General features: G+C 38.9%; 1 protein-coding gene across 1 annotated transcript in view; it reads left to right on the top strand.

Moving 5' to 3' along the window:
- The window catches only part of LRPPRC (leucine rich pentatricopeptide repeat containing), a 168,391-nt gene that overhangs the window by 11,939 nt on the left and 140,886 nt on the right, over positions 1-15,566 (top strand). The window contains exons 2-6 of the mRNA XM_026652508.1: positions 7,313-7,518; positions 12,433-12,555; positions 13,448-13,569; positions 13,657-13,715; positions 14,617-14,703. Of these exons, the coding sequence (XP_026508293.1) occupies positions 7,313-7,518; positions 12,433-12,555; positions 13,448-13,569; positions 13,657-13,715; positions 14,617-14,703 (597 nt within the window). The remainder of the gene's footprint in view (positions 1-7,312; positions 7,519-12,432; positions 12,556-13,447; positions 13,570-13,656; positions 13,716-14,616; positions 14,704-15,566) is intronic.

The raw sequence follows: 15,566 nt of genomic DNA, 5'->3' as shown, positions 1-15,566 counted from the left end.
AAATCTTCTATTATTTCCTTGAATGGGGAAAATTGGCCAGTTCCGGTTTTGGAGGCCAGCATAACTGTATGTACAAATGATTAAAAATCCAGAAGACCATAGAATGTACTGATCAATATAATTTATCTAGTCAAACTATTAGCTTAGTTACTACCAGTTCACACCAATTTGGCTCTGTCCCAGGAATGGACACAAATCATAATAGGTGGAACACTAATATTGCATTAAACCAAAGGATAAAAGTAGCCTGCTAGCATTAGATGCAGAGAAGGCATTCAGTATGATTGTTTTGATATTACTGGAGAAACTTAATTTCAAACTTTAATGTATAGCCTGCACTAAACTGTCCTACTATTCTTCATGTGCATTTTTTATTTTCATGTCCTCTCATCAGAGACTTTGTTCTTTTACAGGCATAATGATGTCCATTGTCACTTTGGGGATAACCGAACAGAACTTGTAGTAGCTTTCAGATATTCTGCCAGAAATTTAAAGCACCACAATCCATAATAAAGAATATAAAATTGCTCTCTTTGCAGGTAGTATCCTGCCTTATCTAAGTGAATACAAACCTCCCTGCAGGGGCACATCTCTGTAGTGTGTGGGAAAAGCTTATCTTAATTCTGACTGAACCACTAATTTCCCAATTAGGTCTAAATTTCACATTATCATGTTTCTATCTTGTTGGCATTATGTATTGATATTTATAATAAAGATTAGTTGGGTGTACAGGAAGTAGGGCTATCAAGCGATTAAAAAAATGAATCGCAGTTAATCACGAGATTTTTTAAAAAATCACAATTAATCGCAGATTTAATCACACTGTTAATAATAGAATACCATTTATTATGTATATTTGGATGTTTTCAGCATTTTCAAATCTATTGATTTCAATTACAACACGATACAAAGTGTACAATGCTCATTTTATATTATATTTGATTACAAATATTGGCACTGTAAAAAAGATAAACAAAAGAAATCGTATTTTTCAATTCACCTCATGCAAGTACTGTAATGCAATCTCTTTATTGTTCCCATGGCACTGTTGTAGACGGAGTTGCAAGGTATTTGCAATGTATTGCTAAACATTCGTATGCCCCTGCATGCTTTGGCCACCATTCCAGACGACATGCTTCCATGCTGATGACGGGTTCTGTTCGATAACGATCCAAAGCAGTGCAGACTGATGCACATTCGTTTTCTTCATCTGAGTCAGATGCCACCAACAGAAGGTTGATTTTCTTTTTTGGTGGTTTGTAGTTTCTGCATCCGAGTGTTACTCTTTTAAGACTTCCAACAGCATGTTCTACACCTCATTCCTCTCAGATTTTGGAAGGCACCTCAGATTCTTAAACCTTGGGTCAAGTGCTGTAGTTAACTTTAGAAATCTCACATTGGTACCTTCTTTACATTTTGTTAAATCTGCGGTGAAAGTGTTCTTAAATTGAACAGCATGTGTGGGGTTGTCATCCAAGACTGCTATAACATGAAATATATGGCAGAATGCGGGTAAAACACAGAGCTGTAGACATACAATTCTCCCCCAAGTAGTTCGGTCACAAATTTAATCGACTTTTTCAACGAGCATCATCAGCATGGAAGCATGTCCTCTGGAATGGTGGCTGAAGCATGAAGGGGCATATGAATGTTTAGCATATCTGGCACGTAAATACCTTGCAATACCAGCTACAATGGTGCCATACAAACACCCGTTCTCACTTTCAGGTGACATTGTAAATCAGAAGCGGGCAGCATTATCTTCCATAAATGTAAACAAACTTGTTTGTCTTAGCAATTGGCTGAACAAGAAGTAGGGTTGAGTGGATCTGTAGGTTCTAAAGTTTTACATTGTTTTGTTTTTGAGTGCAGTTATATAACAAAAACATCTGCATTTGTAAGTTGCACTTCCTCGGTAATGAGGTTGCACTACAGTATTTGTATGAGGTGAATTGAAAAATGCTATTTCGTTTTTTTTACAGTGCAAGTATTTATCAAAATAATATAAAGTGAACACTGAATACTTTGTATTCTGTATTGTAATTGAAATCAATATATTTGAAAATGAAGAAAAATCAAAAAATACTTATAAATTAGCTGAGGGGTGAAAACATTATCTGTGTGATTACAACTGTGATAATCACGATTTAAGTCGATTAAAAAAATAATTTTTGAGTTAATCACTTGTTAACTGTAATTGACAGCCCTAGAAGGAAGATTTACTAAGAATTTGTAATCGCTGTGCTAAATATTAACTTGTAAAAAAGATCAAACTAAGCTTTCCTGTGTAGTGAGTTGTTTATAACCTAGTGAGTTTTAATTTTATTTTTTGTCTGTGATAACATTTGACACACTCTGATTCCTGTGTAACTGTTCCTCTTTCTATGATCTCAGATGCAATAATTAAAAAAAAAAAAAGTATAGTCAGCCCAGTGTAAGAATACTTTATTTGAGGTGAATGGGTTACTCCTGGGAAATTCTGTGCCAAAAAATTAAAAGTTCTGCACAAAAATATTAAAAATTCCGTGAACAATATTTTGCAAAATTCTGCATATTTTATTGTCAAAATAATGCAGTCAACAAATATATGCAGCCATATGCTCAGTGTTACATCATAAGCAACTGAAGAGCAAGCGAGGGCTGGGGACTCAAACTCACAATTTATACTGGCTACTGACCATCTCCAAAAACGTCAGTAGCAAATAGTTCATGGAGCACATTTTGATAGGACACTTTTTTCAGTCCAAAAATTTAGACCAGTTCTAATCACTAAAGCACCATAAGCATTTATAAGGCCATGCTGTCCTTTACAATAAGGCTCGTTTACACCACTCTGGCAATGTAAAGGAGCCTTAATTTTATACCTGTTTTATACTCCTGTGGGAATTCACTAAGCAGGCAGGCTGCTACATTCTCCTCTGCCTGAGGGAACAGAGCCTGTCTCACGCCTACCTCTTCAGAAATACCCCAAAGCCCTGTCCCTCCACGCTGAGTGTCCTGCAATAGCGAGCAAGAGGGACAGAGTCTCTCTCGCGCGCACACACTCTCTCTCTCTCTCTGACGAGTCTGCACTGTCAGGGAGTGGGCACATGACTGCTCTTTGGGCTTCCCTTTGCTTCCCCGTTAGAAGTCATTTTTCTGCGGGTAAGCAAAGACATCGGCGGGGGCCATGAAACGCAATGACGCAGAATTCCCCGAGGAGTAATGGGGTCCATCCTCTGCTGCCTAAAAGGTTCAAATTTGTGCAATTTTTAAATTGATGAGTTAATGTCTGAACATGGCTGTAAATAAATACTTTGATTTTTTTGCAACGTTTATAAGGCTGTGTCTGTCAGCCAAATGTACTAATTGCATTTCTGACTACAGAAGCAATGTATTCTGCTTTATACTAGGTCAGACTTGTGCCAAGTCTTGGGTTTTCCCCTATTTAAAAATGGACCACCAGGCTAAATTTTGAGCAAGGATAGTTTAGTAATCAATTATATACTTCATTTTATGGCAGATCTGAGTTCTAAATTTGACAGTTGGTAGTATGCAAAACTCTACTGCAGATATGTCAAGTTTAATCTTCCTTGATGCTATAGAAAAGCTTTAAAGTGCTAGCTGCTTTTTAAATGCAAGGATCCTTGATAAGATTGTTTGTTTGCAAAGGCAATGTATAAACCAGAGGTTCCTAAACTCTGGGGCGCAGCCCTGTTCAGGGGGGTGGGGCGGGAGCGCCACTCAGCTCTGCTCCACTCCCAGCCATTTCCCCGACTCCTGGTCCCACGCCTGGCCCCAGCTGCGGTCCCCTTGTCCCTGTCCACATTTTCCCCCGGCTCCTGACCCCCAGCTCTGGGGGGAGGGAGTGTGACCATGAAAAGTTTGGGGACCACTCGTATAAACTGTAGATATGAAATGTAGATACAAAATATTTGCAGGCATGGATGAGCTGTCTGGCATAAGAGTTAATGTATTTAACTTTTCAGTATATGTACTGTTAGGTCAGTATCCTTGCAGAATGATGACCGGATTTTATTAGAATTGAAACTAAGATTTATGTTCTTATATCGAGGAACAGAGACATAGGCTTTGTCTTCTCTGGAACTTCGTCAGCAAAACTTTTGTTGTTCAGGCGTATTAAAAAAACACATGCTTGAACGACAAAAGTTTTACAGATGAAAAGCACCGGGATGAACAGCTCTCCTGCCGACAAAGGTGCTGCCGCTCGTTGGGAGTGGAAGTTTTTTTGTCGGCAGGAGAGCTCTCTACAGCACGGCTGTAATGGCACAGCTGTGTCGCTAAAAGGTGGGTAGTGTAGACAAAACCTTACTTGTGCATCTCCCATTAATGCTAATGGAAGTTGCAAGCATAAATCCTTGTGCATTAGGATGATAGTATACTCTTATGTTGCTGCTTGTGAAGAGTATGGTCACTCATGATATCAACCTTGACTTGAAGTAGTGTGTCAAACTTTCAGGTAGCATTTCAAGCTACTAGTGCATACCATTTTCCTTTGTTGTTTGTGTCCTTATGTACAGGTAGATATGGAAAAGAGCTCGGGGTGAGACTAAAAATGTAATGGCTTATGATTGTTGTCTGGCAAATAGGTCATGATAAATAAGCTGCCTAGGCAGAAAACTGTGCTCCTGGGATGATTAGTCATTTTAAGGGTTGAAATAACAATCAAACAAACAAACAAACAAAAAAAAACGGCTTTATTGTACTGTTATTCCTCTTGTCTAACTCTGAAAATATTTTGCAATCTTATTTCTCCCAAACGCGACTGACTTTAGTTAGTTTTAAATCAGTGAAATCTAGATATGGTCACAAATGCATAGGACCTTTTTTCCTTTTAGCTCAAAAGAATTGATTTCAGATATTTCTTTTGACTGTATGCAAACGTCATTACTAAGATGGGGCCACAATGCAATTAGTGCTATATCAATTCACACCATCAACTGTATAAAACTGTGCAGTCTGGTGGTAGGAGGACAACTTTAAGAGCTTCACCTCCCAAACATTGATGAATTTAAAAATTGTTTTTCTGTGTGGATTTAAAAGTAAACACTTTTTTTGACAGTCTTTCCTCCCCCCTGCCTCCACTCCAATTTAGAGTGTTAAATCATCCTGCCTGTAGAAAAAATCTGCAGGTGGGTGCTCAAGAGGGGTTCCTCAAAGAGATTCCTCACACTGTCCCTTTTGTTGGGTGGAATTTTCTTGGAAAATGACACATGGCTTGTCCACAAACCTGGTGGAACTGCACTGTCCCTTGCTCCTCAAATGTTGTTTACAGTCAAGCTGACCTTCCAAAGTCTCTTTCAGGTTGCCACCAAAACCCCTTTGTGGAGGGGCACGTCAGAAAAGATATTGCACCTCTGTCTGTGTTGCCTCTTTCACCCAAAGTTCCTGGTGTGCCTGGCCTGCCCAGTTATCACTTTGGACCCAAGAGTGCTTTTTGCAGGGTTTAGAGGGAGGGGCCAGAGTTGTAGATGCCAGTGAGCCCCCCTTCTCTCAGTATGCAGAATCTGTTTGTTTGTTTTTTTTTCCCCTCTGTGCAAGGGATCTAGAGGAGGATGATCTGGGCCAATCTGCATAGCTGCAAGAATGACTTTAGCACACACTTCAGAAAACATATGCACACAATGAGGACCTGCCGAGTACAGTTCAGTGCATACTTTTGTCTGTATATTGACTGTGGACCACATCAATATAATTAGGGCCCTACCAAATTCACAGTCCATTTTGGTCAACTTCACGGTCATAGGATTTTAAAAATAGTAAACTTCATGATTCCAGCTATTTAAATCTGAAATTTCATGGTGGTGTAATTGTAGGGGTCATGACCCAAAAAGGAGTTGTGTGTGGGGTCACAAGGTTATTTTGGGGAGGGGTGTGTGGTACTGCTACCCTTACTTCTTTGCTTCTGCTGACGGTGGTGCTGCCTTCAGAGCTGGGCAGCTGGAGAGTGGCGGCTGCTGGCTGGGAGCCCAGCTCTGGAGGCAGCAGCGCAAGCAGCAGCGCAGAAGTAAGGATGACATGGTATTGCCACCCTTACTTCTGCACTGCGTCTAGTGCGGTGCTGCCTTCAGAGCTGAGTGCCCGGCCGACAGCCACTGCTCTCTGGCCACCCAGTTCTGAAGGCAGCACGGAAGCAAAGGTGGCAATACCGTGACTCCCCTAAAATCACCTTGCGACCCCCCTGCAACTCCCTTTTGGGTCAGGACCCCCAATTTGAGAAATGCTGGTCTCCCTTGTGACATCTGTGCAGTATAGGGTAAAGCACACAAGACCAGATTTATCCGTCAGTGACATGATTTTCATGTCTGTGAAATTGGTAGGGCCCTAACGATAATTCAGGGTTTATCTACACTTGAAAGTTAGTGTGGATTAAGGTAGGGTGTGAATTTAAAGCATAATAGCTGTTCCTGATTAACTCTGTGTGGACCATTCTGATTCCAGAACAAGAATTTCTAACAGTTAAGAAATTTTATGAAGAATTTTTTATAGTTGTCATATTTCCCTAGTCCTTAGTGCTGTGGAAATCAATTAAAAAAAATCTTTGATGGTTGCTACAATGTGTTTTAAAACAGCATAGTAAGTCTTTTATATCAATTTATAGAATATCAGGGTTGGAAGGAACCTCTGGAGGTCATCTAGTCCCAACCCCCTACTCAAAGCAGGACCAATCCCCAGACAGATTTTTGCCCCAGATCCCTAAATGGTCCCCTCAAGGATTGAATTCACAACCCTGGGTTTAGCAGGCCAATGCTCAACCCACTGAGCTATCACTTCCCCCATATCTCTGATGTAATAGTGTAATTTTATAAGATGAAAAAATATCTTCTAGGTTTATAATCTTTACATTGTTCAGCCCTCTTTGTTAGTACTTTAAACTGGTTATAAAAGTTATTGTTGCTTGCTGCCTCATTTATTGCTCTTCAGAAGAGTTGTCTACAACTATTGGGGAAATCGTATTCCTTGCTTCAAAACTTTTGTTTTACAAAAATACCATTTGAACCATTTTTAGGCAAAGCTATAATCAGTTTAGCCTGACGCCCCAAATAAGCAGACATTTGACAATATGAGAAATATACAGTTTTATGCATTTCTTAGTTGACTTCCCACCCACCCCTTCTTGAAACGATACAGTAGTCTGCCTACTTTGGTTTAAATCAGCATTGAATGTCATCTGTAAAAGGTTTTGGCTTTTTTTGGGGTGGGGTGGGGGATGTTAGTAGAGGGGAATTAACATTTTGTGGAAGGAGGTTTTTAAGTGTCAATAGATGTCTTTGCTCATTAACTGACATAACTGGCTTTTGTTTTTGTTTAGCACACATCTGATCTACCAAGCAAGGCTCTTTGCAGTTGCACCTCATCAAAAGGGGAAAGTTCAAGGAGAACCTGTTTCGGGTATTCAGAATAAGCAATCACAGCTTTTTGACTGGGCCTTAAATAAACTGGATAGCTCTGTCAGAAAAACTGGCCGCATTACTAGAACTAGTCTACTAAAAATCTTCGATGACATGTGCAGAACAGGTAAAGCTGCTTTTCGTTGTATGCTAAGTTGACATTTCATTTTCAAGTTTTTGTCATGCTCGTTTAAAGATGTGCAATGCTCCCTTCTAACGTCTGGCAGCCGCCTGCTTTGTCCACTGCTTGCAGGAAGAGCCGCCTGTTCCAGCTAGCTGGTGGGGGCTTGGAACCAGGGTGTACCGGCAGCCCCCCATCAGCTCCCCCCTATCAGCGCCCCGAAGTTTCCTGTGCAGCAGCTGCCAGCAGGCTAGCAATTGCAACTATCCCTCCCGCCACTTCCATGTGCTGCTCCTGCTCTCTGCCTTGGAGCTGCTCCCCGAGCCTCCTGCTTGCTGTGCGGGGGGGAGAGGGGAGGGTAATGTCAGGGTGTCCCCCTACCCCCTGCTTACCCCTTCTTCTCCATATAGAGCAGGGTGGGGACAGGGACGGAGAGAGACAGAGGGAGCCTGGGGCAGCAGCTGCTGTCTCAACTTCCTGATCCACTTAAAAAGACAATGCACTTAAGAGTGGGTCAGCTTACTTAAAGGGGCAGTGTGCATCTCTCTCTCCCACACACAAGGTGTGTGTCTGTCTCTGTCTGCTATGCTGTCTCCCCTCCTTCCTGTTCGTGCTGCCTTGATGAGAGGCTACATTAACAACAGTGTGTTAACCCTTGAGGGATCAGCCGAGTGCTAGTTCATCATTTAGCAGCAAGGCATTCCCTGGGAAATAACCCACCCTCTTCCACCCTCTAACTCCACAATCATCATAGCTGTGAACAGTATTACATTGTTTGTTTAAAATGTATAGAGTGTGTGTGTATATATGTGTGTGTGTGTGTGTGTGTGTGTGTGTGTGTGTGTATATATATATATATATATATATATATATATATATATATATATATATTTTTTCTTGTGAAAAAAATTTCCCTGAAACTTAAACCCCCCCCCCCCCCCATGTACATTAATTCTTATGGGGAAATTGGATTCGCTTAACATCATTTCGCTTAAAGTCGCATTTTTCAGGAACATAACTGCAACGTTAAGTGAGGAGTTACTGTATTAACTTGTATGTAAGAGACCAGTGACCAAGATAAAGCAACAAACCTTCACTCTTCCACTATTGTGGTAGAGGGGGGTAGCAGAAAAATCTGGTGCTAGTTCAGGCAGATGGTCAGTGTGCTTTTATGATCTCCGAATGAGTTGCCTGTACTATTTTACGTACATCAGAGCAACAAGCTATCTTTCCCTTTGCTGAACATCATCTTTCACTGTGTCATATCTAAGCTTGGTTATAAAACTGGAACAGGGATTGTCGTTTTTTCTCTGTACAGCACATGTAAAAATTGTGGCAATAAGGAACGACACTGTATCTTTAAAATGCTGGTTATTGCCGAAGGTGAACTGAAAAGGAAAAAAACCTGATATTATCCCAGATTCCCCTGTAACTAGATTATTTATGTGGTGAATGCTCCAAACAAGTTAAGTTTCAAAAGTTTTCTTCATCCTCCTTTCCCAAAAGTGGGTTTATTTATTTTAAAGTTAAACTGCTTTCACTGTTGAATGCTCCCACAGGAAGTTTTTTGAGGACATCGAACATGCATGGTTTTGCAGATAACTGTTAACATACCTAGGGGCTCGATTCTTTTCCTTCTCATTAATATTTTCTAGCTATCTTTTTTTAGTACTTTTTTTTTTTGTTTTTTTGGTCTGAGCTTTAATTTTGTCTTTTCTCTGGGTGTCCCCTCTCTCCTTGAAAAGTCATGTTATTGCAGTAATTAAGTGGCTGAGGCCAGTTTAGGAATCGTCCCTTTCAGTTCTGTCAAGAACTCAGATATTATCATTGGTTTCTATAGGGTCCAGTCCTCTCAATTGAAGTGAATGCAGAATCCTTCTTGAACAGGATCCAGCCTATTCATTCAAGGTTAGGACCAGAACAGCCTTATCAAGAAAGATCTTCCCCACTAGAAGAGTACTGTTTTTCAGTCAAGGGTTCTAAGTCCTCGGTCTCAAGCACAAGTTATTTCTTTTTGATCTGTGATTAGTTATACTAATGAGCAGATTAATTACAGATACAAACTGAGGGTTTTAGTTTGGCTGTGTAAATAAGTTCCCCATTGCTAATATCTTTAAGCTTGCATTATTTGTCCTGCAACATCAGATACTCCTCCTTTGATAGAAAGAATAGCTTGAAAGTTGGCATGAGGTAGCTCGAGCCACTCGTTTACACTTGAATTGCACTGATGCAGTTTGCCCCAGTTTTTATAAAAGAGTAGACTAGGATTTGAAACTGGTCAAGGTTTGAACCATGTCGGACATCTCCATCTGGGGGTTGCGCTGATGCATTATCTTTCTTCTCCTGTGTTTGATTTGTGCCTGCTTTCTCGTTCTTTGTCTTTTGTCTTCTCTTTCCTGTTCACATTTCTGCCTTTATTAAGATTGGACTTTCATTCTCATTTTCCCTTTTTCTCCTCACCTCTCTTCCATTCTCCCTTCCCACCTGTCTTGATTCTCTGTCCTCCTTTCCTACCTGTGAATAGCTTGTCTGCATTAGTGTTCCTTTCCCATAAACATTGTTTGCAGTCAGTAGTGATGTAGCATCTTGTACACATGGACACTTTAAAAAAAATCTCTCAAGGTGTGGGTTTAGACTCCATCCATCTAAAAGAGATTTCTTCTTATGCTGCAAGGGATTAATTGTTTTATCTTGTAGTTATTTTATTCTATTTTATACTTCCTTTTTTACAGTTCCTGTACATAATTTATGGTGACTAATTTACATTATAAAGCATTAATGGCATTTTTGTGAGTTGCATGACTAGCTCAAGAATTTGGTTATTCTTCAGTGTCGAGTAGAGGCCTGCTTCTGTTTGACAGTATTAACAAAACCATAATATAACCCATGCACACCAAAAAACCCAGCCCATCACGAACAGCAATTATTGTCTCTCCTATATTTTATTTTCTGTATCTGATGCTCTAATGCAGCACTTACTTTCTGTAACAGGAGTAGTCCATCTGATGTAATGAGGCCTCTCTATTAAGGTGGTACACTAGGAAAGGGGTATAGGTACATGCTGCTTTAAAGTAGGTAGACTTTTCAAAGAGACTTGAAGATTTCCTGTAAAATTAGAGTTTGCAGTTTGCTTGCTTATGAAGTCCTGAGTGCACTGTACCCCTTCCCTCTCTTAATCCTTCTCTTGCAGGGGTCCTGGTACAACCTGCCCCACTGGTCCGCCCAAGAAAGCCAGACCGGTTGTGGTTATTTTTCTCTTGTACCCCTGGGGCTGAGTATTAGAGTTGGAGGAACTCTAGAGGTAGACCTTGTCACAGGCTCCTTTCCCAAACTGTAGACCAATGTACAGAGTAATCACCATATTCATATTTAGATGATACTTGAGTTTAACCTTGTTAACAAGATAATAATTCTGTCTTGGGACAAATGGATGCTGAGGTTGAAAAACCAAATGTTAATCATCTCAGGATGTATTGGTTGTTCAAGTTGGTATGATGTCAGCTCATTCTGAAGTATCTTGCTAATATTCTGCAACCATGTCTCAAAAATATTTGTCCAATAGTTTTTTCTCTATCAGCAGTATACAATGAGAAGATGAAGTGGCAATGTTTGTTCATGTATGGATGGAAGAATTCAGGGCAGTAGCCAGTCTGAGTTCAGGGACTTGTATATCTTATATTACTGAAACTACCAGATGGTTGACTTGGTAACTGTACAGCATCCTTGCATTCTGGTGGAAATCATTATTTTTCAGTGTAATTATGAAATACTGTCACCTAATTTTTCCTAGATGTCCTGTTTAACAAAAAACGAAATTGTGACAAAAGTTTCATGTGTGTATTTCAAAAGGACACTGTCAAGATTTTTAGGTTCTAGATTTAATTTATTGTAGCTTTATAACATTTTAGTTGTACATATTTTTTACTTAAATTTAACATTTCCCCCTAAATCTTCACTTTTCAATTCATAATAATAGAAGAAATTTAGTGTGGCATGAGTCATTCAGACATACGCTTAGTGAATAAGAATCCATATTTGTCAGCATCTTCAATTTATACAGCCATAAACTTCATTCAGCTTGCTTTATGAACAAAAATTGGAGATTAAGTCGTTTAAACAATAACATAGCAACAAAATAACAAACTGAGTAAATGAAAAGGCAAACTCAAAAAGATTATAGATTCCTCTCTCCCCCTCACCCCACAAGTGAATTTAATGCTGATGCAAGGTACTAGATCATCACTGCTAAAAATGAAATTCTCTCTGTGAAGAAAATGCCTAAATTAGAGGCAACTGCATTGTGAGATTTTTACATGCTGCTTTGTCTATAAGCTTCAACCCTGACTTGGAATGATAACTTTTAGAAGTTGGCAGATAATTGTCTTCATTCTTATTCAGTTGTTGACCTCTTTATGAGAATGGAAACATGAGTGCTAGCTGGGGTGGTGGACGTTCCATGGCATGGATACTTGTTCACTAGGAAAAGTATTGAAACCAATGCGTTTTGCAAAAGCCACGAAAAAGGAAAGATTTTATATTTTAAGATTTTGGGGCATTATTAGAAAGAATATTTGGTCAACGTTTTCAAAAGTGGTTACACTTATTATACACATATTAGGAGTCTAAATATGGATTTAGGAGCCTAACTTTAAGCATCTGAGTTTGAAAATGGTAGCTATTGTGTTTAAAAATTATTATATTTAAAATCTAAAACCATTTTTTATATTGTCCTTTTTATATTGATAGATCAAGGGGCAGTGGAACAATGGAATGTACTCATTCTTCTATTAACATGTTTTCCCAGAGACTCCCGCATATAGCTTTCACTCATGGTGCACAGTTTCTTTTGTATATTTTTTGCAATGAACATTTTTGTTTGACTAGTATTGGATCTCTAAGTACAGTGTTGTTTTATTGCAGGGTATCCAAGTAGTAACCAGGTCTTGCTTCTGTTGCGAAGTTGTGGTTCCTTGTTGCCTGAGGTCCCATTATGTGAAAGAACAGGACTAGCCCACATGATATGGGGCAAGTTGCAAAACTTGGGTATGTCTTTTCATATGTTTGACTACAATAAAGCATATACGTATTATAGCAGTATATTCTACTTGCTTTCTTGGAAACAAAAAGTAGAATGCATTTTAGTAATGTTAAATGCTGAATTGTTATGTTTTGCTGCAGGAATTTTTCTTTAAACATTGGCAAATATAACCTTATATTTACCACCCAGGTTTTTTGAGGCTAGAGACCTGTTCGCCATTCTGAGAGTTATACTGACATCTAGGGGTACGAACAGTGAACCTGAGGGTTTTTTTTTCCTATTGCTTATATCAGATAGTTGCTTTTGTTTATTGTTATTGTGACAGATTCTAGTTCTTTAATATTGTAAACACTGAATCTTGTATTGCTAAATTATTAGTTATTAATTATTTGCCTCAACAGCTGGCAGTCCCAGTGTTCTAGTGTTAAAAGCTATATATAGCCAAATTGCTATTTCATTCTGATAACCACTAAAATGACAATTTATTATCCATTAATGTCCATCTTCTGAAACATACGCGTGATACCGTGTTCTTAAAAGTTGATATTGAGTAGGGGTTGAAGGAAGTCACATTATTTTTCAGAATTTAGCAATTCATATATAGAATGCAGAATAACATACAGGATAGCATTGATGTTTCTGTACTCTGTATATTTAACATTTTAATTATAAATAAATGCACACTTTATAGAGTTACTCTGCTCTGTTAAACAGTTGCGACATACACCACAGAGATGGATACAATTAATTGATTTGTTTGTACCGTAGTGTCTTTTGCATAATAAAGTTGATATATAAAGAAATCCAAGGAATTTTCATGTAATATTTAAAGATATTTAACTTGTTGAACTTGAAGCAAGCTGCTTTATTTCAATCACTTTGTAACATCTTGTTTAGGTGCTGTGTATGATGCAAGTCATTATAATGCTTTGCTTAAAATCTACCTTCAAAATGAACATAAATTCTCTCCAACTGAATTCTTGTCCAAAATGGAGGAAGCTAATGTGCAGCCCAATCGAGTAGGTACTACTTGATGGATCCTTTCCACCTTCTAATGCTACTATTGAATAAATCCAGACTCTTAATTTTTTTATTTTTTTTCACAGGTTACATACCAAAGATTGATTGCGGCATATTGCAATGAGGGAGATATCGAAGGCGCTAGGTATTACTTTGCACTTCAGCATTTTTTTGCTGCAAGTGATTTAAATACATATGCTTCTCATCCCTCCTCCCCCCCATTAATATAAAACCTACTTCAAGTTAATTTAAATTTTGGAGCAAAGAGGAGTCAAGTAGATGATGGTCCAGTTTAGTGTGTGTGTTCAAATGTGTTGCCTTCTCACAGGTGTAGAAGTAGTAGATTGTCTTGTCAGTTCCATGGTCATTGACAAAGAACATAAGATTATGAAGGAAGAGGTGTTACCATGCAGGAAAAGTGCTCAGCCACTGGGGAAGGAGCATATATGTTTTTTCTCCCCCTGTATAGCGCTTGTTGTTAGCTGATCCATGTAATGTGAGTTGTTCTTTTTAATTCCAGAAGGAATTGCCTTTGGTAAGTTGTGACAATGTGATTGCTGGGCACAGGAGGAATATACATGTATGGGAGTGAGAGGAAACTGATAAAACTTATAACTGATGTTAAACAGAATTATGTTTATATTTTAAATGACTAAGATACATAATTGGAGACCAGGTGGGGGAGGTAATGTCTTTTATTGGACCAGCTTCTGTTGGAAAAAGAGACAAACATCCAAACTATACAGAGTTCTTTCACCAACAGAAGTTTGTCTGATGAAAGATATTACCTCACCCACCTTGTCCCTATAATACTCTGGGACTCACAGAGGTACAAAAACACTGCAAACAACATAAGATACAACATTTCAGGAGTAACAGAATTGTTTAAATGATTAACATTGTGTTCCACATCCCAAAATCTGATCACTCAAACATATCTTTCTTGTTCTGCCTGATGATCTAGTGCTTACTGTGCAGCACAACCATAGTTCACCAGTTTCTATACAAGGAAAACATAACTGTAATTATTATTTTGTATCTTGCAGTAAAATTCTTGGATTTATGAAGATGAAAGAACTCCCAATCACCGAGGCAGTATTCAGTAGCCTTGTGACAGGCCATGCAAGAATTGGGTAACAATATACCTTGTTTGTTTGTTTGTTTGTTTGTTTGTTTGTTTGTTTGTTTGTTTGTTTGTTTGTTTGTTTGTTTGTTTGTTTGTTTGTTTGTTTTTAAATCTTCTTCTACTTACCCTGTACATGGTTAATTAGCTGACTCAACTGCATACATCACATACACGTGCTACAAAATGGGGGGCAACTACAATCATTGTGAATTACTGCATATAAAGACACTATTCATTCTGGAAATATAAATATATTCTGGTATTATGGGACACTGGGAGTGAGGAAAGGAAGCCCATTTACCACTTACCTCCAGTAAGCTTAATTTTAAGACAGATACTGTATTTCAGTTATTGGAATGAGAAGTAGTTGGTTCAGAAGCTTCTCTTCTCTTGAAGTAAAACGAACTGTCCTAAATTATGTGAATCCATTAGTCAATATGTTTTCTCTTTAAATGTCTTTGTATTTATGTCTTAGACATTTACAGCTGTTATTAACTTAATACCGAGAAGTAAAAGGTCAGTTTTCAATCTAGATTTTGCCTTGTGCTTTATCTAAAATATTGAAAAAAACCCCAAAAGTATAGTTAATGTTATATTGGATGATTGTAATTAAATAGGGTTACCATACGTCCAGTTTTTCCCAGACATGTCCGGCTTTTTGGTAATCAAACCCCCGTCCGGGGGGGAATTTCCAAAAAGCCGAACATGTCCGGGAAAAATACTCCCTGGCTTACCTTAGAGCGGGCGCCGGGAGCTGCTGTGCTCCCTGACTCCTGGGCTCTGTAAGAGCCGAGCGCTATCGGCTTCGGGCAGCCCCCATGCCTCCGGAGCCTGCGCTGCCAGCCGGGTACTTCCCCTCCCGGGCTCCGG

The sequence above is a fragment of the Terrapene carolina genome, unplaced genomic scaffold (genome assembly GCF_002925995.2).
Source record: "Terrapene carolina triunguis isolate 2854851 unplaced genomic scaffold, T_m_triunguis-2.0 Scaffold120, whole genome shotgun sequence".
NCBI classification, from domain to species: domain Eukaryota; kingdom Metazoa; phylum Chordata; order Testudines; family Emydidae; genus Terrapene; species Terrapene triunguis.
The sequence above is the reverse complement of the archived record's forward strand: the minus strand, read 5'-3'. Positions and strand labels throughout refer to the sequence as shown.